This window comes from Xyrauchen texanus, chromosome 30 (genome assembly GCF_025860055.1).
Source record: "Xyrauchen texanus isolate HMW12.3.18 chromosome 30, RBS_HiC_50CHRs, whole genome shotgun sequence".
NCBI lineage: Eukaryota > Metazoa > Chordata > Actinopteri > Cypriniformes > Catostomidae > Xyrauchen > Xyrauchen texanus.
In genome coordinates this window covers 34,008,794-34,024,458 of record NC_068305.1, presented here as the reverse complement: position 1 = coordinate 34,024,458, position 15,665 = coordinate 34,008,794, and the positions used below count along the sequence as shown (strand labels likewise).

General features: G+C 37.4%; 1 protein-coding gene across 1 annotated transcript in view; it reads left to right on the top strand.

Moving 5' to 3' along the window:
- Positions 1-2,645: 2,645 nt before the first annotated feature.
- LOC127623889 (sodium/potassium-transporting ATPase subunit beta-1-interacting protein 2) overlaps positions 2,646-15,665 on the top strand; it is a 210,517-nt gene continuing 197,497 nt past the window's right edge. Inside the window, exon 1 of the mRNA XM_052098477.1 lies at positions 2,646-3,400. Coding sequence (XP_051954437.1) covers positions 3,347-3,400 — 54 coding nt within the window. The 5' untranslated portion in view covers positions 2,646-3,346. The remainder of the gene's footprint in view (positions 3,401-15,665) is intronic.

The following is a 15,665-nucleotide window of genomic DNA, read 5'->3' as shown; positions in this document are numbered from 1 at the left end:
CGTTCATAAGTCTAAACATAATAACATGATGACACAACATAATAGCATTTTAACACAATGACCATATGATGTTTGGTGTAATAGGCCTATAAATGCATTCAAAATAATGTCCACTGTCATGGCATTCTTGTAAACCTATAAAAAATAATCACAGTATTGTTTAAAAAGTCATATGAGACAGCTTTAATTTCCACAGTTCTGGCTGGACCTCGTTTTCAAGGTGCAAAGGTACATTTAAAAGAATAACGTCTTGACTTTTCACCTGAAAACTCTGTGATGGGCGACTGATGGAATAAGAGCAGATCAAATAAAACATTCAGGAGAACCCAACGTTCAACCTCACTAAAGAGCAATGGAGGAAATGTGTCTGGTGTCCAATTTAAAGCGATAGAAGTCAAAAGCTCTGCAGTACCTCATTCATTTTTAAAGGATAGATATCTCCCTCTAATGTTCTCCTTAATTTCTGCATTCATACTGTAAATTGTTGATACCAGTTTACCCAGTCTAGATAAGATTTTATAAGATACAAGCAGTCTGACACTTTCAGGCGGATTACTAAAAAATGTTGACGTGGTTGAAAATGTTAATCTGATCAAAATTTAACACAGCTAAGAGATGTTAAACTGACATTCTGTGTTGAACTGACAGCCTCAGTCACTGTTCACTTTTGTTGCAAGTTTTGCCATACAATGAAAGTGACTAAGACTAACATTATGCATTATGTCTCCTTTTGTGTTCTACAGATGAAATAAAGTCATCAGGGTTTGTAAAAACACCAGCATGAGAAAATCATGACATTTTTGATGACGGTTTTTGGGTGAACTAACCCTTTAACGGGACAAAGTGTTACAGTAAAATAAAAGGTATACAAATAAGCTAGGCAGAGACATTATAAGAATTACAAAACTGACACAAGGCACAGAAAATTGTAAATACTATGTAAGCTATTCACATATGGTGTGTGCAATATAGGTGGGATCATTTTCATGTTTTTGTTGCATTTTGTCATGAGCTGAGGTTAATGGCTTTCATTTCCACTGGATCAGTTTATGACAGTTTGCTCACATGGATGGAGAGGCATTGTGGAAACTTGGCAAATGCAAGTACCAGACATGACGGCTGGAAGACTCCGATAAATCATGTGCCATGTAATGTTTACAGATATACAGTATAATGCTGATCGGTGAATAATGCTGTATCAAGTCTATCAGTTTCCCAGGTGCAACTGAAATGAATTCAAGATTACATCAAATTGACCCAAGAGAGAGAGAGAGAGCCATGACAGGAGGGAGGGAATGGCAATTTTGCCTGAAGTCATTACCTCCGGAAATTGGAAAGTAAATTCATGGTACTGCCACTCAAGATTGCTGGGAAAATTAAAGCATGTCATAAACATTGATCGAGAGACTGATTGTGTGTGTGTATTTCTCTGTGGGTGTGGGCTTGTGTTTATGTTGACTTTAAGAGATTCAATTGCACCCGTTTTTAAGGCGTAGTTCACCCCCCAAAAATAGTTTTGCTGTCATTTACTCACCATTATGTCATTCCAAACCTGTATTACTTTCTGTCTTTCGTAGAACACAATGATGACAATGCCTCAGATGTTAGGCAGACAGGCACTGATGGCCTCAGTCACCATTTACTTTCATTATATAGAAATAAAAAAAAAATTATGAAAGAGAATTGACAAATGGTGATTAAAGGCTAATGGTGAACATTCTGCCTAAAATCTCCTGTTATTAATGTTGAGGGTCCGTACATGTTGACAGAACATTTTTTATTTTTGTGTGAACTCTCTTTAGCTAAACAAATATAGTTGTTTACTATACAAGCAAGTACACTGATAAGTTTATACAGTTTATAAGTGAAAGTGTATTGCATAGTACATAATGTGGTAATGTAGTTAGTTTGTGGGTGTCAACCAAACAGACAGCAGACAGACAGACAGATTTTCATTCATGCATTTGGCAGACACTTTTATGCAAAGCAACTTACAGTCCATTCAGTGTACACATTTTATCAGTTTGTGTGTTCCCTGGAAATCAAACCCATGATCTTGGGTTTGCAAGCACCATGCTTGAGCTACAGGAACACTAGACAGACAGACAGACAGACAGACTGAGAGACAGATAGACAGATAGACAGATAGATAGATAGATAGATAGATAGATAGATAGATAGATAGATAGATAGATAGATAGATAGATAGATAGAAAACAAACATGTAAAAACAACTGTAGTAATTAGAAGATTACAAAACGAATTATTATATTACAAACAATAAAACAAAATTAAACCTTGGGGGCTGTTTAAAATCAGACCTCAAAGGCATCCATGATGGCAAATTAATTCGTAATATAGCAATGGGAAAAGCCTTTTTTATACTATATGCATCTTGCCGAGTGACCAATTCCACCCCCCAACACACACACCAAATTGTCATAATTTCCATATCGTGTTGCTCTCACGCCCACTGAGCATAGAGGTAATCCGGTGCATTGAGGAATGTCCAGCTCCTCATCTGCGCTCTGTACAGCATCAGCACCAGGCTCTGCTTGAGGAAGACACAGAGTCGGATCCCCCGCTGAGAGCAACGCCGCGTGCAGTTCACTCAATCTGGAGCGTCAGATGGTCGAGCTGGATGTGCTTCGTCTTTGTACCTCTCCTTTCCCGGACTGTGTTAACGCAGGAACGGATCATAAGTAGTTCAAGGTCCCTATAAAACACATTTAATCTTTACTGATTGAATGCTTATTGAGCACGAGCACTTGGATTATTGTCCTCATTTCACCGTTCCCGTGGATTGCACGGCGTGAAGTAGACGAGCGCGCGAACGAACTCTGCTGTTTCGGGAGAAGAAAACGGATCGTTGTTGTTTGAAATGTGTTAATTCGGTTCCTTCATTACGAGGGAGGAGCAATGAGCGCGAAAACAACACTAGGTCGCTTTGTTTCTAACACACGGACCGGTGGAAGATCAGATTGACATGTCGCGCGCTGCTGGATTTGGAGATATCATGATATGATTTATTCTGTCCTGCGTCGCGCTCACCATTATTCCTCCTGCGCCGTCTTTCTAACTAACTTAGAGAAGTGTTGTCCTGGGTTGACTGCATTATATATTCATTTCACTTTCCTAACAAACACATTTATGCTGTTGTCTTCGGATCTTCTTCGTGTACGGTGGTGCGTTTGGGGTGCTTTCACTTGAAGGGCGTATTTAATTAGTATCTAGCGATTTTGCAGTGAAGAAACACCCTTTAAACGTGTTAGATCGTCTCTTTGACCGGGCATCTTTGAGGAGGTACAGCGACCCACGTGGAAACACGGACTCCAAGGAGGGCAAGATGGGCTGTTGCAGTGGTCGATGTACGCTGGCCTTTATATGTGGCATGCAATTGGTAAGTGTTGGCACTTATTAATCACCCAAAATCTGATACTTCTATCTTAAAGGGATAGTTCACCCCAAAATTTAAATTCGCTCATAATGTATTCACTTTCATACCATTCCAGATGTGTATGCCTTTATTTATTCTACAGAACACAAATTATGATTTTAGAAGAACATCCCAGCTCTGCAGGTCCATACAATCCAAGTGAATGGGTTGCAAAAAGCACATAAAGGTAGCCTATCATAAAAGTAATCCATTTGACTCCAGTGTTTTAATCCATATCTTCAGAAGTGATATGATAGGTGTGGGTGAGAAAAAGATCAATATGTATGTCCTTTTTTGGTAGAAATATGTTCCCCTGCCCAGTAGGGGGCGATATGTCCAAAAAATGTAAATCACTAAAAACACAAGAAGAATGTGTAAGTGAACGTTAACTGTGGAGATTGACAGAAACTTGCTTCTGAAGGCATTAATTTAAACACTGGAGTCTTATGGATTACTTTTATGCTGATTTATGTGATTTTTGGAGTTTCAAAGTTTTGGCACCCATTCACTTGCAATGTATGGACCAAAAGAGCTGAAAAAAATATTCAAAAAAATCTTCTGTTCTGCATATGTAAGAAAGTAATACACTTCTGGGATGGCATAAGGCTGAGTAAATGATGAGAGAATTTGTGTTTTTTGGGTGAACTATCACTTTAAGCGTCTTACTGAACACAAATGAAAGGGACAGCACCCCTGCAGTGGATTTGAACCAACAACCTTTCGGGTTACCAGTCTAGATATTTAATAGCCCCTCCATTTATTACAGCAACAGAATTAATGAACAGGGATCTGTGTCGTGCCCCTAGGCACAGTTGTTATAGTTAATGCAGGGTTAGAACCTTCAACCTTTTGGTTATCAGCCCAGATCATTAACTACTAGGCTACACCACCTAATATGCAGCTAAATTGATTGATTGCTTAGACACTTGTGCCCAGCGCAGCCATATAAAGGGACTTCCAGTTGAGGCATTAGGTTGGGTTCAGTCCACTCTAATTGTGCAGAAAAACTCTGAATTATTATCTCCCAGAAGTGAATACAAAGAATTCCTGCCACCCAAGAACAAAAGAACCCAAGCGTCCACCTGACAAGTGATCAGTGATATGGAAACTAAGATATGGCCATGAGTAATCATAGTGGAAATAATGTCGGGCTTTATGTGGAAACCATGCCTCTTTATATTACACTGGAGAGATGATGGTGCTCATGAAGACAGGGCTTGTGTCATTAGCCTGGGGCTTCCATTGTTTATGCTTGTCTTTCCTCTAACACTAGTCCTGACAGCCAATTAGGAGGTTTAAGTTAAAGAAGCAAAGCCAAGTCTCATTGACCTGACAGATGGAATTTAAAAAAAATGATTGCTTCTTCTATAGTGATTGAGATGCATTGGTTAAACATCTGTTTTTTGTTATTTTGTTTTTTAACAAATAGAATTCTGATTACTTGTACCCAGGCTTGATCTGTTTTCTAATCTAGTTATTGTCTCAGATAAGATGATTAGAGTCTTGTGTTCTTACTCTGACATGGTTCCCTGCATGAATTAACAGTATTGATGTTGTTATTGCACTCTTCTCTGACTGTGTCTGTGACACCTTTTTGAATCACCCTTTCAGTTACAGTAATAGATAGTGGACAACTACAGATTTGCCATGCCAACTAGCTGACATTGTAAATCAGGCAAGCACAGCTACACTCCAAATGGACTTTTGTGGGTTAATGTATCACGCAGGTCATTAACCTGAAGATTCAGTTGTAGTGTGTGATGTCACTCACTGGGGCCGGTTGCACCAGCTATATGTAAATTACAACTTAGCCTAGTTGTGGCGTAAATGGGCACTAAGTCACAATTTACGCACTCCTAAATATTTTAGCATTGCACCATTAAACTTAGGTAGGATGGAACCCTGAGTATAAAATAAATATTTAAGGAAGACCAGGAGTAATAGATGGAATATAAATGAATATGAAAGCAGACTGATATTTTATGGCATCAATGAGCTCATGTTTTGCGTGACAGGCATCAATCATTTCGACATACATTATGATGTTGACATTAACACTTGTTTACATTCATGAGAGAGAAAAATACTTTTAAGTGGCTCTTCTGCATGAAACCAATCTAATGGTGCAGTTTTCAGGATGCGTAGCTTGGTGTCAAGTTTCAACACATTCAAAATATATATATGATATTCAAATGAATAAATGTCTATTTTTCCAGCTTGTTGTATTAGTATTTATTTATCACCCCTATATATTGTTATTTACACAGGGCAAATATAGTATTTATCAAATCTAATTTTATTACGTATCGTATTTTAATGGGGATATAATTTATTACAGCTTACAGTAACGTGATCAAACAAGGTTTGAACATCAACCATAACAAGATCGAAGTTCATGGCTGTTTAACACTTTTGTGTATAAATTTCAATGCTGCTTATTGGATAAATACAAGTAAACGTCATATTTTGCGACTACGCATTACTTTACTTTACTAGTTAAGTCTTGCCTTAAGAAATGGTGGTGCAACCAAATTAAGCTCTGACTTAGTTACAAATTAACTAGTAGTTACTAAGCCCTTAGTGTGAACTTTGTCACAACTTACGTGAGACCTTATGCATACCTGGTGCATCCCTACTCTGGTGTCTATTAATCAGCTCTTACTCATAAGTAGAAACTGATCTTTTAGCAAGATGATGTCATAAGCGAGTAATCTGAGCAGGATTATGTCATAAGGGAGCAAGTTTGTGCAGTAGTATCAATGGATGCAAGATAGCAACAGTAATACTCGTGGTGTATGCGACTTCTAAGTCAAATAATTTTCCTACAATGTAGGCTTTCTTTTATGTAATTCCAAATTCGGAATTTGTGTTGTATGTGATGAAGGGAGGTTTTTTTTTTTGCCATGGTGCAGTTATCTGTGACCAACAGGCTCATTCTCTGTCTATCTAACTTTCTTTTGCCCTCTGTTTTCCTCTGTGTTTCTCTGACCTTTCCCAGTCCCCCCATGTTTGCAACTATTCCCAGGCACAGGTAATTTTGAGCACAACTGAGATGCCCCCAATGGTTAGGGAATGCATCATTAGGGGTCGTTCACATCGGACGTGTATATATATAAAAAAAAAAAAACGACTTCTTGAGATACATTTTGGATAAGTTAAAGTTATTTTTAACTCGAAATGCCATCTAAAAAAAATTGCTGCTCCTGCGAGAGATGCAGAAAAAATAGAGAGATGCAGCGCTGTTCTGAGTGTGTTAATATGCTGTCAATTTAAAGGTGAAATGTATAATTTTTTATCTCTATCCCAGTTTAAAATGCAGGGAAAGCTATAAGCCATTTGTAAGTTGATTTTCATAAAAAGTGTTAACGTTGTTTTTTTGTGGCACTTTCAAAACAATGCTCTGTTTGTTCGTGCAACCAGACACAACAGCTGGCTCAACCAATGACATGAGTTTGTTCAGTGCTCTAAATAACCATATTCAGAATATTTAATATAATATTTAATGCAAAAAAGAGAAGAATAAGCCTATTTTTGTGAAATTTATATAATGAATATTTTTTCTTTCTTTGCAAAGTCATTTGCAGATGAAAATTAGAGGGGAATTAAGTAATTTGTCACCACGAAAGCTAATTTCTGAACCACAAAAACAAAACAGAATTGTACACTCTAATAGATGTAACACAGAAAAAAGTCTTGCATGAATGTTTATTTCCAATTATACTAGAAGAAATACTGTAAACTCATGCAGGTGCCCAAGTTATAATATGGCATGTTTTAGAGCTTCAGTTACTAAAATGAATTGATCTTTACATGAAATTTCTAAGAGAACAATGTGCAAGAGCAGCCCTGTGAGTGCATTAGTCATCCATTCTGGCCCAATGATGTAAGCTACTCATTTCACATTGTGGCATGAGTTAAATGAAAAGTTTGTTAACCTTTTCTTCTGTAGGAATGGCTGTAAAAAAAAGGAATCAAATGGAACTAATGCACCCAGCTCAACTAAATTACCAGGCAGACCACTCTTTATTGCCTAAGGCAATAATACAGATAAAATGTCCATAGTTAAAGCTTTTATGAGAGTTTTCTCTCTGGCTGTTTTTGTGTCTGGTGAGTATAATTGCCTGTGGTCCAAAAGACTGGCCTGGAGGCCCAGCATTGTGAAGATGTAAGCAATGAAAATAATATTGTGTACTCAAGGGATGTGTTCATAGAGACTATTTAAAGATGTATTAAAGAAAATACAGCCGTTAAATTTGTTTGACTGTATTATGGTAAATGAAGCTTGAAAACGAAAAACTAAATTTTCCCTTAGTTACAACCCCAATTCCCCCAAAAATTGGAACAGTATGATAAATGTTAATAAAAACAAAAAGTAGTGATTTGTAAATTATATTCACCCTTATTCACCCTTATAACCACTACAACTACACATTATATGATGTTTTACCTTGTGAATTTCATTGTTTTTTTATGTACAGAAATTCCTCCTCCTCCTCTTTCTCCTCCTATCTATTTACAAATAACTAATCTATGTCCAGGGATGTATTCAAGCTCAGATCATGCCTCGAGTCCTTCTCCCAGGACAGCAAATCACACACATTTACGCTATCCTCTAAGCAGGATTACATTAACTTACGAACTACTGAATTACCTTTTGTGAGATGACCACTTTGCATACCGATTCATTGTTGTAGTAGCATTGTTTTGAGATTATCTGCCTCTACACATCCTTATACGAACTATGGCTATAACTATAACTTGTATTGTAAAATACAAGTCGGTCTTAGTTTTATTTTATTTTTTTGTAAGTGGGTGGTTTTTGGGCAGAAGTAGCAACAATATGAAAGTATATTTTATGCTGTTCTTCAATAGTCTGACTTATTAATAGTCTGCAATATTACTGTCCTCTTGGAGTGGGACTATTGACGTACTGTGGTGCAGCATGCAGCCAGGGCTGGACTGGTAATCTTGCATACCAGGCATTTTCAAGGTGGGCCGACGCACTTTTGGTCCGATCAGTGGCGTAATGGCCACTTATCACTGAACCGAGTGTGCCTGTAACAGTATCTGAATGTTCTGCATCTTTTAATTTATGTTGAAGATGAGACTTTGTAGCCTGCATTATTATAAGCGCTTTCTTTTCTAGGTTCTTTCCTTCAACTATAACAAAGACTGAGTATTTCTCAGCTCTTTTAGATGCCATAGACAAGAGTCAGTCTGAATTCTGCCATCAATACTGTGAATCTAAACCTGTTATTTTGTTACCTGATAGTAAAGTCTTTGTTAGACTTTAGTATCTGAGAGAAGTATACACTGATGATTTAATAAAGTTATGGTTTTGCCGTTTCAAATGCATTTATGAAATTAGATTCCGTTGATGTTGTTCATCTTTCGGTTTTGCTGCTTATATCACATTTTTCTGATTTGCCTACTGCCATTTATTTCGCACCTTGTGTTGTCATAGGAAACAAATCGTTCTTAACCACTAATGCATGTTTATCCAAATAAACTCAGGATGGATTGTAAATTCTTGTGTTGCCTCAAGGTTAAAATTAGAACTGGAGTAAATTGAAAAAAGAAAATACATTTTCCGTTATTGGATTGTGTTCTCAGAATAACAGCTGGGAACAGATTGCCTAGAGACTGACAGCCACCAGTTGTTCCTGAGGATATAGACTGTGTTTATATCTACACTCACTTTAAATATTCTGCACCTGGCTAGACACTTTTCCATAATTGCTTTGTTTTTTAATTGTTATGGATGACTTCTGTCATTTTTTCTTCATCTTGGAACGGTGCAAAGACAAAGGTATCATTGTTGTTTTCCTTCTTTGTAATCATTTGGATGCAAAAGAAAGTAATTTCATTGTATAACACGGTATGAAAACTGACAGTTTTCCTTCCATATACATTTGCTTAGCTACGGTATTGAGAAAAAAATGCAACCGGACGGAGAATCCCACCTGCGTGTGCGTATCTCTTTTCTTCCTCGACTGCCTGTTAGACTCACACATGCAGAGGAGAAAATGTCAGAGAGAAGTGAGGGGAGGCGGTCTGACATAAGTGACTGTGTGTGTGAGTCATATCAGTGTTTCTCAACTGGTGGGTCGCAGGTCTATTCGGACTGGGTCGCGGACAGCAGGGAAAGAACAATGCCATGGTTTCAGCGGCCGCCCAAGTTATAGCCTATTTAGGACTGTCGAGTCAGATTTAGTAATAATCTCGGCTTCTCATCTTCACTTTCGCACGAGTGTAACGAGCTCGCGATCATGATCTGCTCTGCTCTCTGGTGCGTGCGTGCAACAACCGGGCTTCCCTCAATGTTGCGGAGCGCAGACCTCAAAACTGTTGGGACAAACTTTTAATTCTTATGAGACTTTTCTAGTTTGAAGTGTTATGGAGAAAGTCAAGTCGAACCTCTTAAACAGCAGGCAGCCCTGACATGCCAAACAGAGGAGGAAAAGAGCAACACCGTGCTATGCGCAAAGTTTTTTTTATTATAAACCATCACCTTTATAAAATTGTTTCATGATTTTACATGAGTAATAGTAACTGTTTTATTTTGACAAAATGTTATAGTTTCATATGAAATAATCTAAAGGTCGAATCTATTAGACCTCATTTTATATCAACAGTGGCAGTTGTAGTTAAAGGTTCAAAATGCGTTTCAGCTAGTATTTATTTTTTCATAAATACTTTAATTCGTTTTTATTATTAATATTATTTAAGACTAGCTACACTGACCTAACCATGGTAATGAGGAGCCTTACCTCCTGTGTAATATGTATGTTCATTTTGAATTATGTTTGAAATTAGGAAACAAACGGGATAATAATGGGCTCATATAAGTAAATATGCTCTTAAATGTCCTTGTACTTGAAAACCATGAACAAAACTATGCAACATAAAATGAAATGCGACCCAAGATACATTAAGTACAGGTTACGTCGGTATTATGGTTAGTTTTTACTATGGCAGTTTGCCACTTGATGTCCAATGTAAAATCTGGGTCCTGAAGCAAAACCAGTTGAAAACCACCCAGTTAAAGGAACAGACAGGAGCAGTCTGGCTGTACTGTCGTGCACATACATGTTATGTAATGTTATATTATGTTATATCATACATGATATGTTATGTCGTGCACACACATATGTTAATTGTTGCAGCTGATGTTATTTTTCATTTAGTAGCTAACATGCTTTAGTTATATAACATGTTATAGTTACATGCAATTTTTTATCACGTTTATAATTTGGTTTATTATTATAATTCGGTTAGATTTATTAATTATTTATTTTTTGATAATGATTTATTCAAAAGGGAGATTTTTTTATTTTAAAATAGTTTCAAGTTTCAATTATAATAAAGTGTTTGTTCACCCACACCCTTCTGTTTTCACTCCTTTAAGGGTCATTGTAACATACCATGAAACCGTGATATTTTCTGAGACGGTTATCGTACTGTGAAAATCTCACACCATTGTAACCCTAATGGTGAGTCAGGCAAACATTCCGCCTAACATATCCTTTTGTGTTCCATAGAAGAAAGGTTTGGAACTGAATGAGGGTGAATGTATGATGACAGAATTGTATTTTAAGGTGAACTATCCCTTTAATAGGTTCACATATTCAACAATAAAGAATTGTAGACAGACAACCAAAGCACTGTGTCACTCAGTGTAGTCTTAGTGACAGAGATCTGCACGGAAAAGCAACCTCAGGAGAAAGAAGTCCTATATTTGGCAAGTGATTTAAATTGCTTCCCCTCACCACAATCCAAATCTAAAAATGAAAAGATATAATGGTCTCCAAATGTTATAAATAATTTGCAGCTTAACAAAACTAATAAACACAAGTGCCGCAATGATGTGGTGGGAATAAGGGTTTGCTGCAGGACATTTTTCCTTCCTTCGGCATTAAATTAACCTTTCTTCACCAGCCCCCGGATGCCTCTTCCATAGTTCTGAGATTTCAGAACACAAAAGGTTGCAGCAATGATACCTCTGCTGTATCACGCATTATTCACCAGATTCCCGCTTGGTTGAAGCGAGCAGTACACATTAGCGGGAATGTCTCCTAGCAACAACAGGTATAAATTTTGAAATGTTGCCCGGTAGCTGAACATGGAGGATTTGGAACCACTACAGTAGCACTTTTGACCCTTCAAAGCCCAGAACAATACACATAAGAAGTTCATTATGTGTATCAATAATGCCTTTTGGCTTGTGCTGTTTTCTGAAGCTATTTGATTTGCATTTGCATTGCATGTTCTCAGAAAATGCTTTCCAACCAAAGCTCACGATAAAGTGCACAACTCACATTAATGCCCAAGACATATTGCTGAGAATACAAATGCAGTTTTGAGAAAAAACTAAATCTTGGTATTGGATCACAAAGCCGAAGATTATAAATGAAAAATAGAGGGCCTCACAAACAGCTAACCTAACAAGTTTTAATGGATGCGGTCTTAATTTCAACCTCAAAATACAATTGTTTTTAAGCTGTGTAGTCAGTTTCATTAATTACATCATTAGATTCACAACCTACTGATTCTCTGCTTGCCTGTCATTGCATCTTCTTGTTAAAACCATCAAATTATTCATCACCACGGTGGGTGTCTGAGTTATATGAAGCATTCGTATCCGGCCACATTGTGAAAGTTGTTTTAAGATAAAGCTAACTCACTTTGCCTCTGGAAATGAAGGCATAATTTTTAGGGTGTTGGCTGTATTTCATCACACTATTTTAAAATGTCTTTTCCCAAGATTTTTGCCTGTAGTTTATGATCTTATAATAAACATTTCCTAGTGTTATTGTCTGGAAATATGAATACCCATAAATATCTTTTATCACATCCTCTGCATTGTTGCCATAGCGGAATCATTTTTACCTCCAATTGCAGCGGTAGAGGATGCTTTCTCATGGGAATACAGACAAAGGTGCTTCTGTGCTTTGGCAGAACGAAATGACGATGGGCTGTAGAAATGACTGTGAATAAAATGTGAAACCAAGCCTCTTTTACTACATCACTTTGTATCTGTGTGTGGATATGTATGTGTGCAAGCATACATTAGATGGTTCAACTGAATGGTTGAAGCACTAACTGAGATTGTTCAACTGGTTTTTACAGTCCAAATGCTCTCCCAATCACAGCTTTAGCTTGTTAGATGTACAGTACATACACACTCTCTCTCTCTCTCTCTCTCTCTCTCTCTCTCTATATATATATATATATATATATATATATATATATATATATATATTGGTGAAGTCAGGAGTTTACATACAACTTAGCCAGATACATTTAAACTCAGTTTTTCACAATTCCTGACATTTAACCATAGAAAACATTCCCTGTCTTATGTCAGTTAGGATCACTACTTTATTTTAAGAATGTTAAATGTCAGAATAATAGTAGAGAAAATTTGTTATTTCAGCTTTTATTTATTTCATCACATTCCCAGTGGGTCAGAAGTTTACATACACTTTGTTAGTATTTGGTAGCATTGCCTTTAAATTGTTTGTATTTGGGTCAAAATGTCCCCAAACAGAACTGGTGTAACTGAGTCAGGTTTGTAGGCCTCCTTGCTCGCACTCGCTTTTTCAGTTCTGCCCACAAATTGTCTATCAGATTGAGGTCAGGGCTTTGTGATGGCCACTCCAATACCTTGACTTTGTTGTCTTTAAGCCATTTTGCCACATATGCCACAGGTATGCTTGGGGTCATTGTCCATTGGAAGACCAATTGCGACCAAGCTTTAACTTCCTGGCTGATGACTTGAGATGTTGCTGCAATATATCCACAAAATTTTCCTTCCTCATGATGCCATATATTTTGTGAAGTGCACCAGTCCCTCCTGCAGCAAAGTACCCCACAAAATTATGCTGCCACCCCCATGCTTCGTGGTTGAGATGGTGTTCTTTGGCTTTTCAACCTCACCCTTTTTACTCCAAACATAACGATGGTCATTATGGCCAAACAGTTTTATTTTTGTTTCATCAGACCAGAGGACATTTTTCCAAAAAGTAAGATCTTTGTCCCCATGTGCACTTGCAAACTGTAGTCTGGCTTTTTTATGGTGGTTTTGGAGCAGTGGCTTCTTCCTTGCTGAGCAGCCTTTCAGGTTATGTCGTTATATGACTCGTTTTACTGTGGATATAGATACTTGTCTACCTGTTTCCTCCAGCATCTTCACAAGGTATTGACTGCTACAGTACAAGCAGACATCACCTACAGTACTTCACAACAATTTGTTTGGAAGGGTTTCAAGAAAAAAGCCTCTGCTCTTATCCAACAACAAACTCAAGTGTCTTCAGTTTGACAGACACTACTGGAACTTCAAATTGGACCAGATTCTATGGTCAGACGAAACAAAAATAGAGCGTATTGGCAGTAAACACCTGCCAATATGAGTTTGGCGAACACAGAGAGGTAGCCATATGGAAAAGTAGCTCATGCCTATGGTTAAATGTGGTGGATCTTTAATGTTGTGAGTCTGTTTTGATACCAGAGGTCCTGGACATCTTGTTCAGATACATAGCATCATGGACTCTATTAAATACCAACAGATAAAAAATCATAACCTGATTGCCTCTGCCAGAAAATACTGTGGCAGCTTATAATTAGCTGTGGTTAGATATTCCAGCAGGACAGTGGTACAAAACACACATCAAAATCAACAAAAAAATAGTTCACTGACCACAAAATCAAGGTTCTGCCATGGCAATCCTAGCCCCCTGACCTGAACCCCATAGAGAACCTGTGTGGTGAACTGAAGAGGAGAGACCACCAGTGTGGACCTCTGAATTTGAAGGATCTGGAGATATTCTGTATGGATTTATGGTCTCAGATCCCTTGCCATGTGTTCTCCAACCTCATTAGGCATTATAGGAGAAGTCTCAGAGCTTTTATCTTGGCAAAGGGAACTTTCAAAAAGTTAATTGAATAAAAGGGTGCCAATAATTGTGCCAAACATACATTTGACAAAAATATTTATTTTTTGATAAAACTTTTGTTGTGAATGTAAGACCAAAAGGATAAACAATAAGGATACCCTTTTCACAGCCTTTTTTTCTCCAATTTGACAAGGTTGCCAATACTGTATCTGCTTTACCATAGACTTTGTCAGTTAGAACCGGTCTGGCCATTTTCTGTGGACCTCTCTCATCAACAGGGCATTTCTGTCCATAGAACTGTCCCTCACTGGATGTTTTTTGTTTTTGGAGTAAATTCCAGAGACTGTTATGTGTATAAATCCCAGGACATCAGCAGTTACAGAAATACTCAAACCAGCCCATCTGTCACCAACAATCATGCCACAGTCCAAATCATTGAGATCAAATGTTTTACCCATTCTAATGGTTGATGTGAACATTAACTGAAGCTCCTGACCCATACCTGCATGATTTTATGCACTGCACTGTTGCCACACGATTGGTTGATTCGATTATTTCATGGATGATTGTTGGTGCCAGAAGGGCTGGTTTGAGTATTTCTGTAACTGCTCTCCTGATATTTTCACACTCAACAGTCTCTAGAATTTGCTCAGAATTGTGTCAAAAACAAAAAAACATCCAGTGAGCGGCAGTTCTGTAGATGGAAATTATTTGTTGATGAGAGAGGTCAACAGAGAATGGCCAGACTGGTTCAAACTGAAAAAGTCTACTCTACCTCAGATATCTGCTCTGTACAATTGTGGTGAGAAGAACAGTTTGGCGCTGTTTTGGTGGCACGAGGGGGACCTACACAATATTAGGCAGGAGTTTTTAATGTTGTGGCTGATTGGTATATATATATGCCAATAAGATTTTTTTCAATTAAAGCGTTACTAATGTTTGTTGACCATTAGTTAATGAGAAATAATGATAATAAATATTTACACAGCATACTTGTGAAACTTATTGTAAAAAGGAAAAAATTTGACCATCATATAATGCTTTACTAAAGTTTGTTGACGCTTAATTAATTATAAATAATGATAATGAAGTATTTATGGATTCGAACCTGCGACTCAGGTGTGGTAGTCAGCATCTTTACTTGCTGAGTCACCCAGGCCCACTGGTAACACATTCATTAAAATCACTATCATTATCGAATCAACAATAAATACCACATATATAGTTCTGAGATAATTTTTTTGAACTGTGTAGAAGAAAAGTAACAACAAAATTAAAATCTTTAGCAACATACATAATAATGGGAAAACTGTCAAATAAGTTTCATACGGGAG